Genomic DNA, 15,930 nt, shown 5'->3' with positions numbered 1-15,930 from the left:
CATGAATTTGCCCAAACTGGGCTGTTTAGAGGCTCCCTCCACCATGAATTGTCCAAACTGGGTTTTTTAGAGGCTCCCTCCACCATGAATTGGTCCAAACTGGGCTGTTTAGAGGCTCCCTCCACCATGAATTTGCCCAAACTGGGCTGGTTAGAGGCTCCCTCCACCATGAATTGGTCCAAACTGGGCTGGTTAGAGGCTCCCTCCACCATGAATTTGCCCAAACTGGGCTGTTTAGAGGCTCCCTCCACCATGAATTGGTCCAAACTGGGTTTTTTAGAGGCTCCCTCCACCATGAATTTGCCCAAACTGGGCTGTTTAGAGGCTCCCTCCACCATGAATTTGCCCAAACTGGGCTGTTTAGAGGCTCCCTCCACCATGAATTTGCCCAAACTGGGCTGGTTAGAGGCTCCCTCCACCATGAATTGGTCCAAACTGGGTTTTTTAGAGGCTCCCTCCACCATGAATTTGCCCAAACTGGGCTGGTTAGAGGCTCCCTCCACCATGAATTGGTCCAAACTGGGTTTTTTAGAGGCTCCCTCCACCATGAATTTGCCCAAACTGGGCTGGTTAGAGGCTCCCTCCACCATGAATTGGTCCAAACTGGGTTTTTTAGAGGCTCCCTCCACCATGAATTTGCCCACACTGGGCTGGTTAGAGGCTCCCTCCACCATGAATTGGTCCAAACTGGGGTTTTTAGAGGCTCCCTCCACCATGAATTTGCCCAAACTGGGGTGTTTAGAGGCTCCCTCCACCATGAATTTGCCCAAACTCTGCTGGTTAGAGGCTCAATCCACCCTGATTTTCAAAACAAATGTTGGTGCCAACCTCAACTTACTACAAGGGCCAAATTCACTGCTGGTGACAAGCTCTCCTCACTGCAAGTGCCAAATACACATGTTTCAAGGTGTTTTCCTACTGTCAGAGAGGTGGTATTGAGTGTGTAAAGTGTGTAGTTGTTAGGCTGTGATGTTGGGGTAATAGAGGGTCTTTGGTGTGTTAGATGCCCCCAGACATGCTTCCCCTGCTGTCCCAGTGTCATTCCAGAGGTGTTGGCATCATTTCCTGGGGTGTCATAGTGGACTTGGTGACCCTCCAGACACGGATTTGGGTTTCCCCCTTAACGAGTATCTGTTCCCCATAGACTATAATGGGGTTCGAAACCCATTCGAACACACGAACATTGAGCGGCTGTTCGAATCGAATTTCGAACCTCGAACATTTTAGTGTTCGCTCATCTCTACTAGTAGGTAATAGAGATGGTAATATTCGATCGAATACCTCCGCCGCATAGCTCCCGATGCAAAAACACTTCCGGGGCATCAAATTTTTATTGCCCCTCCCACCTTCTCTGGCGACGGGAGCTATGTGGCGGATGTATTCGATCGAATATACTCGCTCATCTCTAGTAGGTAATACTGAATACATAACTTTTAATCAAAAATAGTTAAAAGACTAGGATAGAGCATCCATTGTACATATAGACATAAATAAAAATACTATGGATAACAACCCAACCATCATAGTGGCAGCCAGAGTGGCAAACCATGTTATAGGAGTAATACACTGGCAAAAACCACATGTGCAAAAGGCAGTTATCGCAATGCAGAAAAATGACAGGCAGCGCTACATGAGTAACCCAGTGATAAAAACCACATATGTGAAAGGCAGTTAATGCAACACCACCAAGGTAACAGGCAGTACTACATGAGTAATACAATGGTAAAAAACACATGTGCAAAAGGCAGTTTTTTTGCAATGCACCAAGGTGACAGGCAGTGCTACATGAGTAATTCAATAACAAAAACCACAATTGCAAAAAGCATTTATTGCAATACCACCAAGATGACAGGCAGTATTACATGAGTAACACACTGGTAAAAACCACATGCACAAATGGCAGTTTTTTAGCAATGCACGTGAGCAGAGATACCCAGATTGGTTGCTTTGTAGGACCCATGCACAAACAAGGTCACAGGCCTTTCTATATGAAGTAGACCACAGAGAAAAAAGTTTTGTATAGAAGCCACCTATGATAATCGAGCATCAGAAGCTAAGAAAATGTTATAACAACACTGGCAAATTCTTAGATTGGATGAGGACCTTGGGGAAGTTCTAGGCCCCTACCCCTCTATTACATTTAGGAAAGGTAGGAAGCACAATCCTTGATCAACATAGCCACTTCACCCCGTCCAAACAAGATACTTAGTATTGAACATAAAATTACAGGATAGCATAAAGGATCCCACTAAGAACCAATAAGTATTCTTTTGTTGTTGTGTTTATTCACAAAAGGTTTCCACAGCTACTCTGTGCTGTATCCAAGGTCATGAGCAGCCAAGTCCATCCTGCCTTGTGGGGTATGGTTATTACAAACACAGAGTAACATAGATTATACAAACTCCAGTAGTGTTGAACTATAGGTAGCTTGCTTTGCTTGGTATTCCTATCAATTGCATGCTGCATGTCATTGCTTAAACAGCCCCAATACATCAGGAAATTGCTTAAACAGTGATTCCACTATAGGTATATTCACATGTGGCAGTTTTCTAAAACTAATAATTTAAATGAAGCCTGCACATGCTGTAGGCACAAACCTATTTCCATTCATAAAGCAGATTTTTCTGCTGAATTTTCAGACCGTTTAAATACATTTATACAGTTTTATAAGTTATACCAAAAATTGACACTATTACGTTATTATATATTACATTTCATATTAGTCATTAGAGGCCATGTTGTACTAAAAAAGTACAGAGGTGAGACCCACATCTGTATATCTAGGCCTGTGGATATGCTATAACGTATGAGATGGGATGCCCCTTTAATTAGCTGCCTTTAAAACTGTTGATGGTGTTTGTATGTGAGCGATGACAATGTGAATACAACCCTGCAGAAAATATAAAGACACAATAAAAATAATTAAATAAAAGCATATTTGCAGCGTATCTCTACATGTGCCTTGAGCAATCTGCTCTTAGTGTCTTAAAACAATTAGCTGAATTTACTATTTTTAGTACTCAAGATCTAAAAATGCTTAATGTGTCTTCCAATGTGAGAAATTTGTTATGAACTTCCAGTGTTTTATGGCAGACGTGTAAGGATGTCGCTTGAGTAGGTACCAATAGCATATCGATCCCAGTATCAATCGCATATTTACGTGGCTATAAACCTTCTTCAGGTTTGGAATGGCAGCAGACACCAGACTTTCTTTCTATTTAACGGCTGTGTTTTTCACGAGGAGCACTCTTTCATGAGCATCTCATAAAGTGAATCTACTTTGACGTCCTACTCCCAGAACACTTATATCTCTTCTTCAGGGTGCTGTGATCAGGCTATAATTTTTCTAGAGCTGCAACCTTGTTTTCCCTATGAATAAAAAGCATCTGCCTGAGAATGTGTCTTCAGCTCTGTGTTTCCCTTTTTTCACATATTTCATCTTGGTGATTTGTTGCATTAAGAATGATAGAACCGCACGTCTACTTTTCACTTCTCTGCCATTGCACTTACAAACTTAAATTGTTAAAGTATGAATCATACATTTCATTTCCACGCCGGCGCTGCATTCTGTGGCGGCTGATCAGACTCATATTAAATCAGCATATGGGGCAAACCTATGGGCAGAATAATTCATATTACATTTAATACCAAAGTAAAGGACAAGTGTGTCATCACTCCCAGATATAGAAACCAGTGTGGTGGGAGAGCAATATCTGGGCATCTGTGCGTTACCATGGATTATCCAATTACAGGTCACTAGAGACCCTCTGATCAGCGTCTCCATAGTAATCTGTGCACGGATATTTCAATTACTAAACGGCACAGCGAAATGACTTTATTTTATGGTCTAACATAGTATTACTGTTTTATACTGTACATATGTAAAAAGATTTTTACAGGTTTTGCATAATAATAATCTATACTTATAAGACACGGTATACTTGTACCATGCAGCTACTTATCAACAGAATAGGCAGATATGTAAAATGAATATCAGAACAACACTATATGCTTGTTAACTAAACTCCTATAAATCCTTGCTAACAATAGTTCCCAAATGTCCCTAAACAGCTAGGGGTGGCACAGAAGACCTTATAGCTGTTCATACGCTACCCCAGCAGGTCATTGGAAGCAGAGGTGTAACATGAAGCTCCTGGGCCCCAGTTCAAAATCTGTAGCAGGACCCCCACTTATCATGTGCTGTCTATAATACTTAAGTCATCTTATATTATAGAGCAGACTCAAGGGTTTGGTAGCAATTCCTACTTTGGCACCCCCTATAGCTATGTCTCTGATTAGAAGGTCTCCCGCTGCCCATTGTATGTAAGCAGTGGACAGCCATATTGATTTACCCATGTGGCTGTTTCTTGGCTGTTCCCGACTCCAAGCAGCAGGTCATTAGAAGGCCCTCACTTGCCCATATTATGTAAACGGTGGACAGTCACATTCCTGGCATCACTAGGTAGCAGAAAGGAGGCATTCACTTGGTTTACGCATGTGATAGATTTCTTGTCTGTTCCCGACTCCATGCTTTTCCCCAGCAGGTCATTAGAAGACCTCCAGCTGCTCATGTTATGTGATTAGTGGAGAGCCACAATTCTGGTGTCAATGGGAAACAAGATGGCGACATTCACTTAATATACCAATGTAGCTGCTTTCTCAGCTATCCCTGGCTCAATGCTTTTTGGTACAGTCACTGCACACCTTCAGTTACTGTTGCACGCCTGTGCAGGCACTCTGACCCTTGGTTCACATCTGCGTTTGGTAATCCATTTGGGGATTCCGCATGGGGACCACCCCAAACTGACTACCGAACGCATTTGCAAGCGGTGTGCAGTGAAAACACACAGACCCCATAGACTATAAAGGGGTCCGTGTGCTTGCCGCGGGCTGCCCGCTTGAATCATGCAGACAGGAAAGTAGATTGTGAACTACTTTCCTGTCTGCATGTTCCCTACAGAGATCTCACGGTAAGCACACAAACTCCATTATAGTCTATAGGGATCCGTGTGCTTTCACTTCACACCGCTTGCAAATGCATTCGGTATTCTGCTCGTGGGGGGGGGGTCCCAAGTGGACTCCTCCAAACAGATTATCGACGCAGATGTGAACGAGGCCTGACACATCTGACAACTTATGGTTATCTCTGGAGTCCTGTTTTTGTCAGTGTTACATTTATTCTTGCCAAAGAGCTAGAATTCAACAGCACAAGATACCATAACATGACTGTATAATACATTTTATCTTGAAAGCTCAATGTCTAACAGTATGTAAGAACACCACAATAAGCAAATATCATATCACACCATGGTGCAATATTCAAAAAGAGTAACTAGCCATCTGTAATAGTAGCACCTGCTACAGCTGTACATATAAAACAAAAATGTGACAATAAAAATCATTTCATGCAGTATATTGCCGCATAGAAAACTTTAATTATTTATAATACATACCACTATGACAAACAATGCCGGCGCCACAAATGCCCATATTGCTCCTTTCTCCAGAGACAGCCAGCAACTGGAAAAGAATAAATGTATGTGTTATATTAAAGCCTTGCTATCTGCCCTAATATCTGCTCAGATTACACCTGCTCCCAGCATTTAGCATATTCTATCAGTCAGTGCCGTATGAAGTATTTAAGCATCCTGGTCTTGTTCATTACTTCAAATATTATTACTTGGTGATTTAACTTGTTCCCAATTGCTATCCTGAGATTGTCATTTGTATGCAAACAGGAAGAACGAGGAGATTCATCAGCACTGTACGACTGCTCCGAGTATTGTTCTGAAGGAAAAGAAGACAATGGTGGCAGGAACACTCATGTCACTCCATCAAATCTATTCAGAGTATCCGCATTGTGTTGTCGCTATAGCAGAAGAACAATGATTAGTAAGTGTGGCAGGTGCAAGACTATTTGCATACAGTGTCTTCAAGAAGTATTTACCCTTTGGACTTTTTAAATTTTGTTGGGTGACAACACTAAATCACAGTCAATTTCATTAGGACTCCTTGACAATGATGACCTGGGCAGAGAACAGAGTAGAGAGTTCCCATTGTCTTCAAAACTATGACAACATTGCTACACAACCATGGCAAAAATGGATCTATTCATACAGTATGTCTGCCACAAAATTACCATCACTAAATATTCACTACTGTTCAGACCTTGTTTTGGCCTTCTACTACAGTGAAATATGCAAATGACACTTTCTTGGCAACTATTGACCCCATTATAGGCTATTATAGGCTATGGACAGGCTTGAAGTATATGTCTGTAGCATTTCTTTACTATAGTCATAATATGAGACACCTAAATCTGTAGCAAGTGCCATACAAATGCTCATGGCATACTAGTGAAGATTTTTAACCAGTTAATCAATGCAAGTAACATGTCTGACTTTTCACATTTGTATTAGTGCCACTGTGCAAGATGAAATAATGAAGAGGGGTGGGATTCAAGGTTGGATTTCATGGCTATGTTAGGAGGGGTGGATGGAAGGGGCGATAGCACATGAAACGTGCTGAGCACATTTTCAAGGTGTGAGTGGCGGAGGCCACAAAAGTTTTTAAACAGTTTCTAAAGTTTTCAGACAACTACCCCTTTAACACAAAGCTACATCCCCTTCTAAAGCCCCCTACAGTGCCTCCTGTCATCCAGAGTATTTCCCATTCTCCTAATTTAAATCATGCTCCCATATATATAATGGGTCATCCACCTTTGTTATTTTGATGATCTAGGATAGGCTATAAATATTACAACTGCAGGGGTTCAATAGCCAAGACCCTTGCAGATTAGCTATTCCAGGGCGTCAAAACAATCAGTTATGTTAACATGCCCAGAGCAGTACTGTCATATGATGTGCACTGCTGCAGTAGCTAAATCCACCACTGCACATGCGTGGCTTTTGCTAAATTAAAGGGGTATTCCCATCTCAAATATCCTATCTATTTTGCTAGCTTATATAAATTCTATAAATGCTGCTATGTTTGTCTGCTGTGTTAGATTATTCCTCCCTTTATTTAAACAATGTTTTCATTGCGCACAATCTATGTGATAAGCAGGACACTTTTTTTTTTGCTCTCACTGTTATCTACAGCTCTGCCTGCAGGACAGTCAGTTCAGCTAATTGCAGTTTCCTGATAAAAGCTCCAAGAGAAGTGTCTGTTATCTCTCTATGTAAACACAAAGATAAGACCACTCTCTAGAAACACAGTAAGTGTTCTGTACAAACCTGTATATTGTAACATACAATCACTGTGCATGTTATTTGATCTGCATTTATATTAGATTTCTAATAATTATAGTAAATAATCTCTTATAGTAAAGGCAAAGTCTATATTGTAACAGGACCTGTCCCCCAAACGTGTGGAAGAATATAGGAAATGAAAAGAAGAGACCCCTTTAAAATGTCCTAGAGCAGCTGATCTACAGGCTGATCTACAGGCAGGACTGGCAAGATATGCCATCAGTATTAGAAAGGTGGATAACCCCTTTAAAATCCCTCCCAATGTTCCACACAGTTTAACGCACATAGGATATTGGCTCCATCACGGTCCCCACACAGTAAAAACCATTGCCCTTGTACAATATAATGGTCCCCATAACTGCCCCGTACAGTATATTGGACCCATCACTGCTTCTCTACAGTACAATGAACCCCTCACTTCCCCCACATAGACTAATGGCTCCCTCATTGCCCTATACAGTAAAGTGACCCCCACCACTGCCCCCATGCAGCATAGTGGTTCCCCTCACTGCCACAATATAATGACCCTCATCAGTGTCCACAATAAAGGTGGCTAGGCCCCCATAAGTGATCACACACACAGGCAAGGCCCCAATACAGTGTTCCCTATCACTGCCTCCACACAATTTTATAAACTCAGTACTTACCTTCCTGGCCTCACACTTTCCCTGCACTGTGGGCGGGGTCAGGGAGCAGGGAGGTAAGTACTCTCTCATACTTACTTCTCACTCACAGCAGCTTGAAGGTAATGAGGCCTAATGAGGCTTTACCCTTCCTACCATAATCAATAACCAAGAAAACTTACACACAAAAAATATAAAACTTCCAAATTTTATTAATTACAAAAAATAAAATAAGAAATGACACACAAAACATAACAAAATATACATATAGTGGGGGAGATACAATAGTTCAAATACCAAAAAATACCTGACCCCAGATGACTAGTGGACACAACACTGATGGGGTAGTAAAAATATACATATGGGGTAGTATAAATATACAATAATGTTAATACATAAGGTACACCATAAGACTGGGTCAAACCACAGATATATGAATATATAAATATACAAGTATATAGGTATATAAACATGGAAGGAGGTGTCCACAATAATGCTGCTAGCAAGCAGACCAATATACCCCCTTCAATGTTACATAAACAAACCCCAGTGAAGTACTAATAGCACAAGTAAATACCCCCTTCAGTGATGTACCATACCGTCTAAGGAAAAACGCCCTTCCTACCATACTAGCATCAGAACCTGGTTGGACTCGTCTTCTTCCCGATTCTGCAATCTGGCTGGCATAACAATCAAATTGGCAAAATTGGGAATAACTAGCTACTAGAGATGAGCGAGTAGTACTCGATCGAGTAGGTATTCGATTGAATACTACGGTATTCGAAATACTCGTACTCGATCCAGTATCACTCGCTGTTCGAATGTAAAAGTTCAATGCAGAACCAGCATTGATTGGCTGAATACTATACAGTCGGCCAATCAACACTGGTTCTTCTCCTACCTTTAGCTTTTAGTGCGGGCATGTGCAGTCGGCTCTGCCCAGGCCCGATGCCTGGCAGAGTGAATGAAGAGCCGGAAGACGCTGTGGGAAAGCTGAACAGAGAAGACTTCTAAAGGTAGGAGAAGAACCAGCGTTGATTGGCCAACTATATAGCATTCGGCCAATCAATGCTGGTTCTGCATCGAACGTTTCCATTTGAATAGCGAGTAGTACTCGATCGAGTACGAGTATTTTGAATACCGTAGTATTCGATCGAATACCTACTCGATCGAATACTACTCGCTCATCTCTAATCACTAGAACTACAGTACTATTATAGTGTACTATACAACACAGATCTGAATTCCAACCATATGCAAGACTTGATGAGCTAGCACACTATTTTCTTTGTAGCCACAATCCCTTAGATCAATGTATGGGGATCACATTTTAACACAGACGTGTTCTGTTAATTCAGCTTTTTTTTCCCTACAAACTGAAAAAAAAAAACAATTTAAGAAGTCCTTATGGCTAAATATTAAAAAAATACAGAATTGCTGACTTTTGCCCAAGGCTTCAAAACAGAAACTGCAGCTCAAGGCAATTTTTTTTTTTTTCAATAAAAGAATAGTTGAAATATAACAAGTTTTTTCTTTGCAAAGTTCTCAGTTTGCAGAGTTCTCTGCGGAGCCAACAGGACAAAATCTTTTTCCAATAAAGAGTGAAATGATTTAGCATACTGACTAAGAAAACAGCACTGAAAGCAAAACGTAATACATATGCAGAATGTTTTTAGATTTTCTTGCTGCTGTGGTAAAATATTTTCTAATAAAGATGTATATTTTTATCACTTTTAGGTAAAGCGCCTCTTGTGGCCATTTGATAAATGATTTTGTTAATTCCTGTCACTTTAACCTAAATCCAATAACTTGCAAGAGGTTTATTCTTTGTGCAGTGATGGAATGGTGTAATCTTCTGTTCCCTGGGTACATATTCTGAAGATGAGGGCACATGTGATAGTCTGGCATGAAAAATGAGTGCTTGGTGCCAGTCAGCCATCTCTAGATCACTTACTTAACAGTTAGAGATACAATAATTTATTATTTACTGATACACAAGTAAAATTCCAGTGTCTCAGGGGTTTAAGGCAAAATGGAGTGAGAATACAATATTGTTACTTCACTTTGCTCTCTACTTAAGTTAACTGGTAAACAGATTTTGTTCAGCAGTCATATAACGGTTTCCTGATTCTATCACAGATTTGTCATGGATTGTCCCTGGATTTCACCCTTTGCAATGCACTACAATCTACACCATAATTTTTATGTAATACACTTCATTGCCATTTTTAGCAGGGTTGGGGGAAACATGGCGAGAGTTTGAGATTTTGGGCTGTTTTATACTGCCATATTTCCTCTTGGCCTGCACAGAAAAGTAATCTCTCCCTTGTAAGTGCTGAGATAAATCCCCTTTACTTCCCATTCTTCTTTATTCTCTTCCCCGGGGAAGTAACTCTTCCCTCTAACTACAGGTAAAGAGCTCACGAATTGCGACATGGAGGAGAGGGGGTGTCTGCATCCAAACCGCATGGCTGAGCGCAAATCTCCATCCTGTGCATGGCCCCACTTCCCCAAAACTGCAATCCTCCTGTGATAAGGCAGGCGAGTAATTGGCCTCTTTTACATGATACAGTTGCATTACAGAGATCCTTCAAAAATCGTAAGTTAACTATACAATATGTGAAGTTTGCTATATAATCTATTTGAGCCACTAGAAAAACACCTTATCTCGCGTATAGGTGGATATCCCTGGAAACCTAAGTCAAAACCAGGAGAATAAGTGGAGATTTATGAAGACTAGCATTTTTATATCTTCTTTACCAGTGGAGGATTCTGTTGACTTATGATGAGGCACAAGCCTTATGATAAACCGGGCGAATCCTCTGTCAGGCCACATGTCTGTGGGGGGCTAACAATATTGTTTGAAAATTATATTTGATAAATTACATGAAGTAGGGGCCCAGATTACTTGTCTTCCAGTGATATTGCCTTTTGTCAGCCATCTTGTCCCTATCAAAGATAAGTAGTTTTGTCTCACAAAGGAATTGGTTAGACTAATTAACATTGAGACGCTATGGGCTGCGCTATTGAGACTTTAAACAAAAGATCAAAGAAGAGAAACCCTTCTTTCAGGTGATAAAGAAATGGAATGTTAATGAATCCTTATCTAACTAATTGTCTTCAAGGAGGATGTAAACCCAGGACGTCTATAGGCTATTGAATGTTAGCCCCTGACTGGAGTAACCTGACCAGCCTGTGATTATTATTATCTCTCTCTTGCCATGATATATGCAGAAAGTCCATCCCAGTTTGGATAGCAATAATGAGATGGAGATTACAGTAGGCCTTGGCCAATAGTCATGTGCCACAGCTTATGTTATAAGCAATCATGTCATTAGAATAGTCCAACCTGCTCTTGTATAAAAACTACCTCTCTGTAACAATAAAGTGGAATTCATTTTGATACACCACCATCTGTGTCTTTGCGATTCTCCAGGCCAAAGGATGGGTGTAGCCTGTTCAGGCCTGTTATTTAATTTGAAACTACATCAACATAAGCGCTGGGGGTCTTGTGCCCCTAACAACTGGAATCTACAACATGTCATATTTGGCCTAGAGTACAGGCATTAATTATGCCAGAAAACTGGTAGAAATAATGAGGTATCTGGTGGGGCTCATGGCCCCACCCACAGTACAATCTCATGACACACCCCTTTCAAAAAGTGAAGAGGGAACCAGAATAACAGTACTTGTAACAATGTTTTTTTTCGTAAGTTCCGATTAAAATGTCGAAAATCCAAGGTTTGTGACTTTTATGCCACAAAAGTGATGCAAGAGCTTAGTAAATTTGCCTCAATATATATTCAAATTAGAAGACATCACTCCAAGTTTGAATGTTCATATGCAGAGTTGGACAGGTCCAGCAATGAACGAGAAGACCCTCTAGTGGATCCCGGCAGGGCCAGGGCCTGGCCACGTCGGTACTAGAAAAGGGTTCAGCCGTCTGTCATTGTGTATATATATATGCTGGCACTGGGCAGTAAAAATGACACTTGTGCTCACCTCTCATGGGCGTCTGACAGTCCGCGGCATCCTCTTCTGTTCTCTTCCTGCCTGCGGTTAAGGCCTATGATTGAGTATCAGTAGTTATGTGCAGAAGGCTCCCAGGGCAATTGATGTCACCTGGGGCTGGAAGAGGCCAGGGTAGGACACTAAACACATCCAAATGCTTCAAGAGCACCCAGGAGAGGTGAGTTTCCCTGTAGGTATAATGGAACTTTCTGTGAAAAGAACTGCGGGAAAAACCTCAATGTGTTTCCACCACATTTTGTTTCCTGCAGCACTCTTCGTTCCGGTCCACTATGTGGAGCTTTAGCCTAAAGGGGCTTACTCATATCCACAAAATAGGGGATAAGTGTTTGATTGGTGGGAATCTGACCACTGAGATGTCCCCTTGAGTCATCCCAGCTGAAATGAAAGGTGCTTTCACATACATGCTGCTGCTCCATTCATTTCTATGGGGCTGATGAAAGTCAAGCAGAGCACTTGGCTATTTTCAGCAGTCCCATAGATATGAAATTGTTATTGACATAATTTTAAAAGGACTTTCCATGATTTTGTGTTGGCCCATCATTAGGATAGGCCATAGATATCTGATCCCTGCACCAATAAGCTATTCAGAAACAGCTGAATCTGTGCATGTTAAAGTGGTCTTGTGGCTTTGCTTCCATTGAAGTGAATGTGAGTGAAGTTGTAATGGCATGGCTTGGGCAATGCACAATGTACAAAACCAACTGCATCCAGTATAGTACTGGCAGTTATCCCGAACACCTGATCGGTGTGGGTGTTGAATGCCTAAGGATAAGCTACCAAAAGAAAATTTCCAGGAACTCCCCCTTAAATCATGGCAGTATAATTAACTAACTCCTTAAGATCATATTGGCTTGTACTGATCTGCTTTATAGTATAAAGAAGACATAATCAGTGTCAGGAATTAAACACAAGTATTCTGCAATCTCCATTCTTAATTGTGACTACGGCTATAGCAGTATTCTCTATGGTTTTACTAACCTTTCTAGAAAGAACCTAAATAATGCTTGTGATTCATTGCCTCCCACGCTCTACGACTGAGTCATCTTTTCCTTACTGATATTCTGTCATTTAATTACATTACTGTTGTGTATAACTTAAGTACATTGATACCGATCTTGTAAACAATCTTCTAATCATTTTTTTAGGGGGGAAGGGAGAAAATAGCTTTTAATTAAAAATGTAACATCTAAGACAAAAACTGGACTGCACAGGAGAGACGGCCAAAATAATACCGCCCTCTGACATCCCTTCGCACCTTGCAACGATTGGCTGAAGCAACTTTCTGCCTCCTTCATGTACATTGCACATGCAGATATTATCCATCATGTGTCAAGTGGCTTTTAATACTCTGTAAAAAGGGAAAATCTGTAATAAATCTGTGCCAAACCATAGATAAGGAAATCTGCAACATGCTTTTGATTCTGCGTGGAATCTGCCCTCAAATTCTGCAACAATTCTACAGCTTGCGAATTCACCGAAATGGTGTCTATACTGATAGTTCCCCTGTGTTCTGCTCTAAATTCTGGAGGAAGTGTATACAGTACATTGGAGCAGTGAGCTCTCAGTATTCTCAGAGTACAATGAGTGAGCAGGCAGAAAAGGAAGTTTCAATAGCTATAAAGCAGCAAGGGGTGTCAATGAATGGGGCATTATTTTGGCAACTTCTGTACAGCCTAGTAACATACAACCATTTTGTATCACGCGTGTACAAAATCCTTTGTAAATTTACATCTCAGGTCCCAGAGTGGCAAAACGAATGGTCAATGATTCAATTATACTAGCTATGAAGGGATTCACTTTGTGAATTAATTCTGAAATATTAGGAACTTCTACTCTGATATTTGCCATTTTGCATATGAATTTTTTTTCTTACAAATCCCTTAAAGCATTGGTCTGACAGCGGATCTGCATGTTTTGCTATGCCAATGAACTGTCTGAGACCTAGTGCTCTGTACGTGACCCTGATCGGTTCTTCGCACACGGAGCAGTAATTCTCAGACACATTGTGTAACACAGACACGTTGTCAGACATTTGAGGTCTGTCTATACTGCTTCAATATTAATAAGTCTTACTGGTGTGATTGATTTGTCCTACTTAACTTATTTACACAGTCCCATGGAGAGATGTAGGGTGGGGAGGCCAGTCCAGCGAATGCCGTGAGCTCCCCTAGAGTAGGCGTAGGATTTTTAAAGAAAGTAACTCTCAGTACACAGAAGTGATTTCACTGCTCAGACTGTATAATAAATGAATAGGAAAATGCAGCATACTGTTACATACCATTCACCTTCAAATCACTACTTCAATGGTATTTTCCTTTGATATCTAGTTTCTATGGTGCCTCTTAGCATAGTTTTAACATTGGGAGGGGGGGGTAGGGCTATTAAAATATGGTATTCAAAACAGTTTTGATCTTTTCTTTGCACATTTCTGACATTACATGACTAGATCATAACAGAGATGTGATTTACAGTTATGCAAAGAGTGACCTGCTTGTAAAAAAAGAGATAATGCCCAGTTTTTTCATTAGAAAAGTTCTGAAAAGCAGGTAAGGCCTGTTAGTTTTATCCTAATCCAACTAAACCAGATTCATCAACTTGGAATGCATCCCATTAACTGGGGTCAGGTAATTCTGTCTTACTAAGGATGAGCATCACTTGGAAGAGCAAAGTCACCAGATAGACTTCCTTTAATGTATCTTTTGAATCCTGCGCAAGAAAGAAATATTGACACACCAGAAGTCAGTATTGTATTAAAAGGTTTTTCTAAGTTAAAGGACAGATCATCAATATCAGATTGGTGGGGGTCTGAAACTTGGCACCCTCACTGATCAGCAGCTGATATACAGAGAACTGAGCAAGAAGTAGGCGTCTCAGCTCTCTGTGTAGTGGGTGAATAGAGTCAAAGCCAAATGAATAGTTATTTATCTTATATACCAGTTCTGGCTACTACTTAGAGAATGGAGCTGTCTGCTTCCTGCTCCATTCTCTGTGTATCAGCTGCTGAGAACAGGTAATTCATGGAGGTGCCAGGTGTCAGACTCCCACCGATTTGTTTTCATGACGAATCTTTAAGCTAGGTCATCAATAAAATAATTTTAGCCCAGAAAACTCCTTTTTCAAAGCTCCTGCTATATCTGGAAACCAAATATCAGTTCCAATCTATATCAAGCTCTGTTTTCAATCTATTGTTGAATTTCTCAGTTGGGCAGTAGAGCCTTACTAGGTTTTTCCTCGTTGGCGTTGTGTTATCCAAGTTCACTAGAATGTTCTAAAAAAAAGCAGGGAATCCTAAGAGATGTCGCCTCTGAATTTACCAAATATGTTACTGTACAATAGCTCTGCACTACAGAGAGTATCAGATGTTATATAACTATACTGTGCACTTACTTTTCTCCAACTCCATAGCTGTCCAAAGCAGATGTGGCAGATACAATGCAGATAACCAAGGAAGAACCTAAAATAAAAGGAAGTGTCAAGTTATGCAAGTTCAGGTAGCAGTAGCATCAACTTTCTGTTTAAATTTTGCTGTTAAGCATAGTATATGCTATAACATTGTTTTTGTAATAAGATAACACACCTTCAACAGAAAACGGGCATTATATGTTTAAAAGTCATGTAATATCTGTATTGCAGACTCCACATATATTATGATTCAAGCATGAAGTCAATGTACTACGCTATAATATACAATCCATATTTTTATAGTCACTATCACATTTTTTGCTAATGATATCATATTGGTACAAGAATGGTATGGTAATAGTTAACATACTGTAACTGATGTTATTTCTGATAGTATGACAGTGAGAAATGTACTGACAATTTGTGCCTGGCTCTTGCTGTAAAAAATATACTGAAATGTAACACGGACTACTGCAGCACATCATTGTGGTCTCAATTTATGAGGCAATTTAGATTCTTCAACAGAAATAAAAAAAGAATAAACAACAAAAAAGGGGAAAAGGTATAAGCATTAGAGATGAGCGAGTAGTGTTCGATTGAGTAGGTGTTCGATCGAATACTAC

At 40.5% G+C, this 15,930-nt stretch overlaps 1 protein-coding gene across 1 annotated transcript in view; it reads right to left on the bottom strand.

Moving 5' to 3' along the window:
- The window catches only part of ADGRD1 (adhesion G protein-coupled receptor D1), a 550,408-nt gene that overhangs the window by 62,886 nt on the left and 471,592 nt on the right, over positions 1 to 15,930 (bottom strand). Inside the window, exons 19-20 of the mRNA XM_075274895.1 lie at positions 15,293 to 15,359; positions 5,454 to 5,520 (exon numbers count right to left, since the gene is read on the bottom strand). Coding sequence (XP_075130996.1) covers positions 5,454 to 5,520; positions 15,293 to 15,359 — 134 coding nt within the window. The remainder of the gene's footprint in view (positions 1 to 5,453; positions 5,521 to 15,292; positions 15,360 to 15,930) is intronic.

This window comes from Leptodactylus fuscus, chromosome 1 (assembly GCF_031893055.1).
Source record: "Leptodactylus fuscus isolate aLepFus1 chromosome 1, aLepFus1.hap2, whole genome shotgun sequence".
NCBI classification, from domain to species: Eukaryota; Metazoa; Chordata; class Amphibia; order Anura; family Leptodactylidae; genus Leptodactylus; species Leptodactylus fuscus.
The sequence above is the reverse complement of the archived record's forward strand: the minus strand, read 5'-3'. Positions and strand labels throughout refer to the sequence as shown.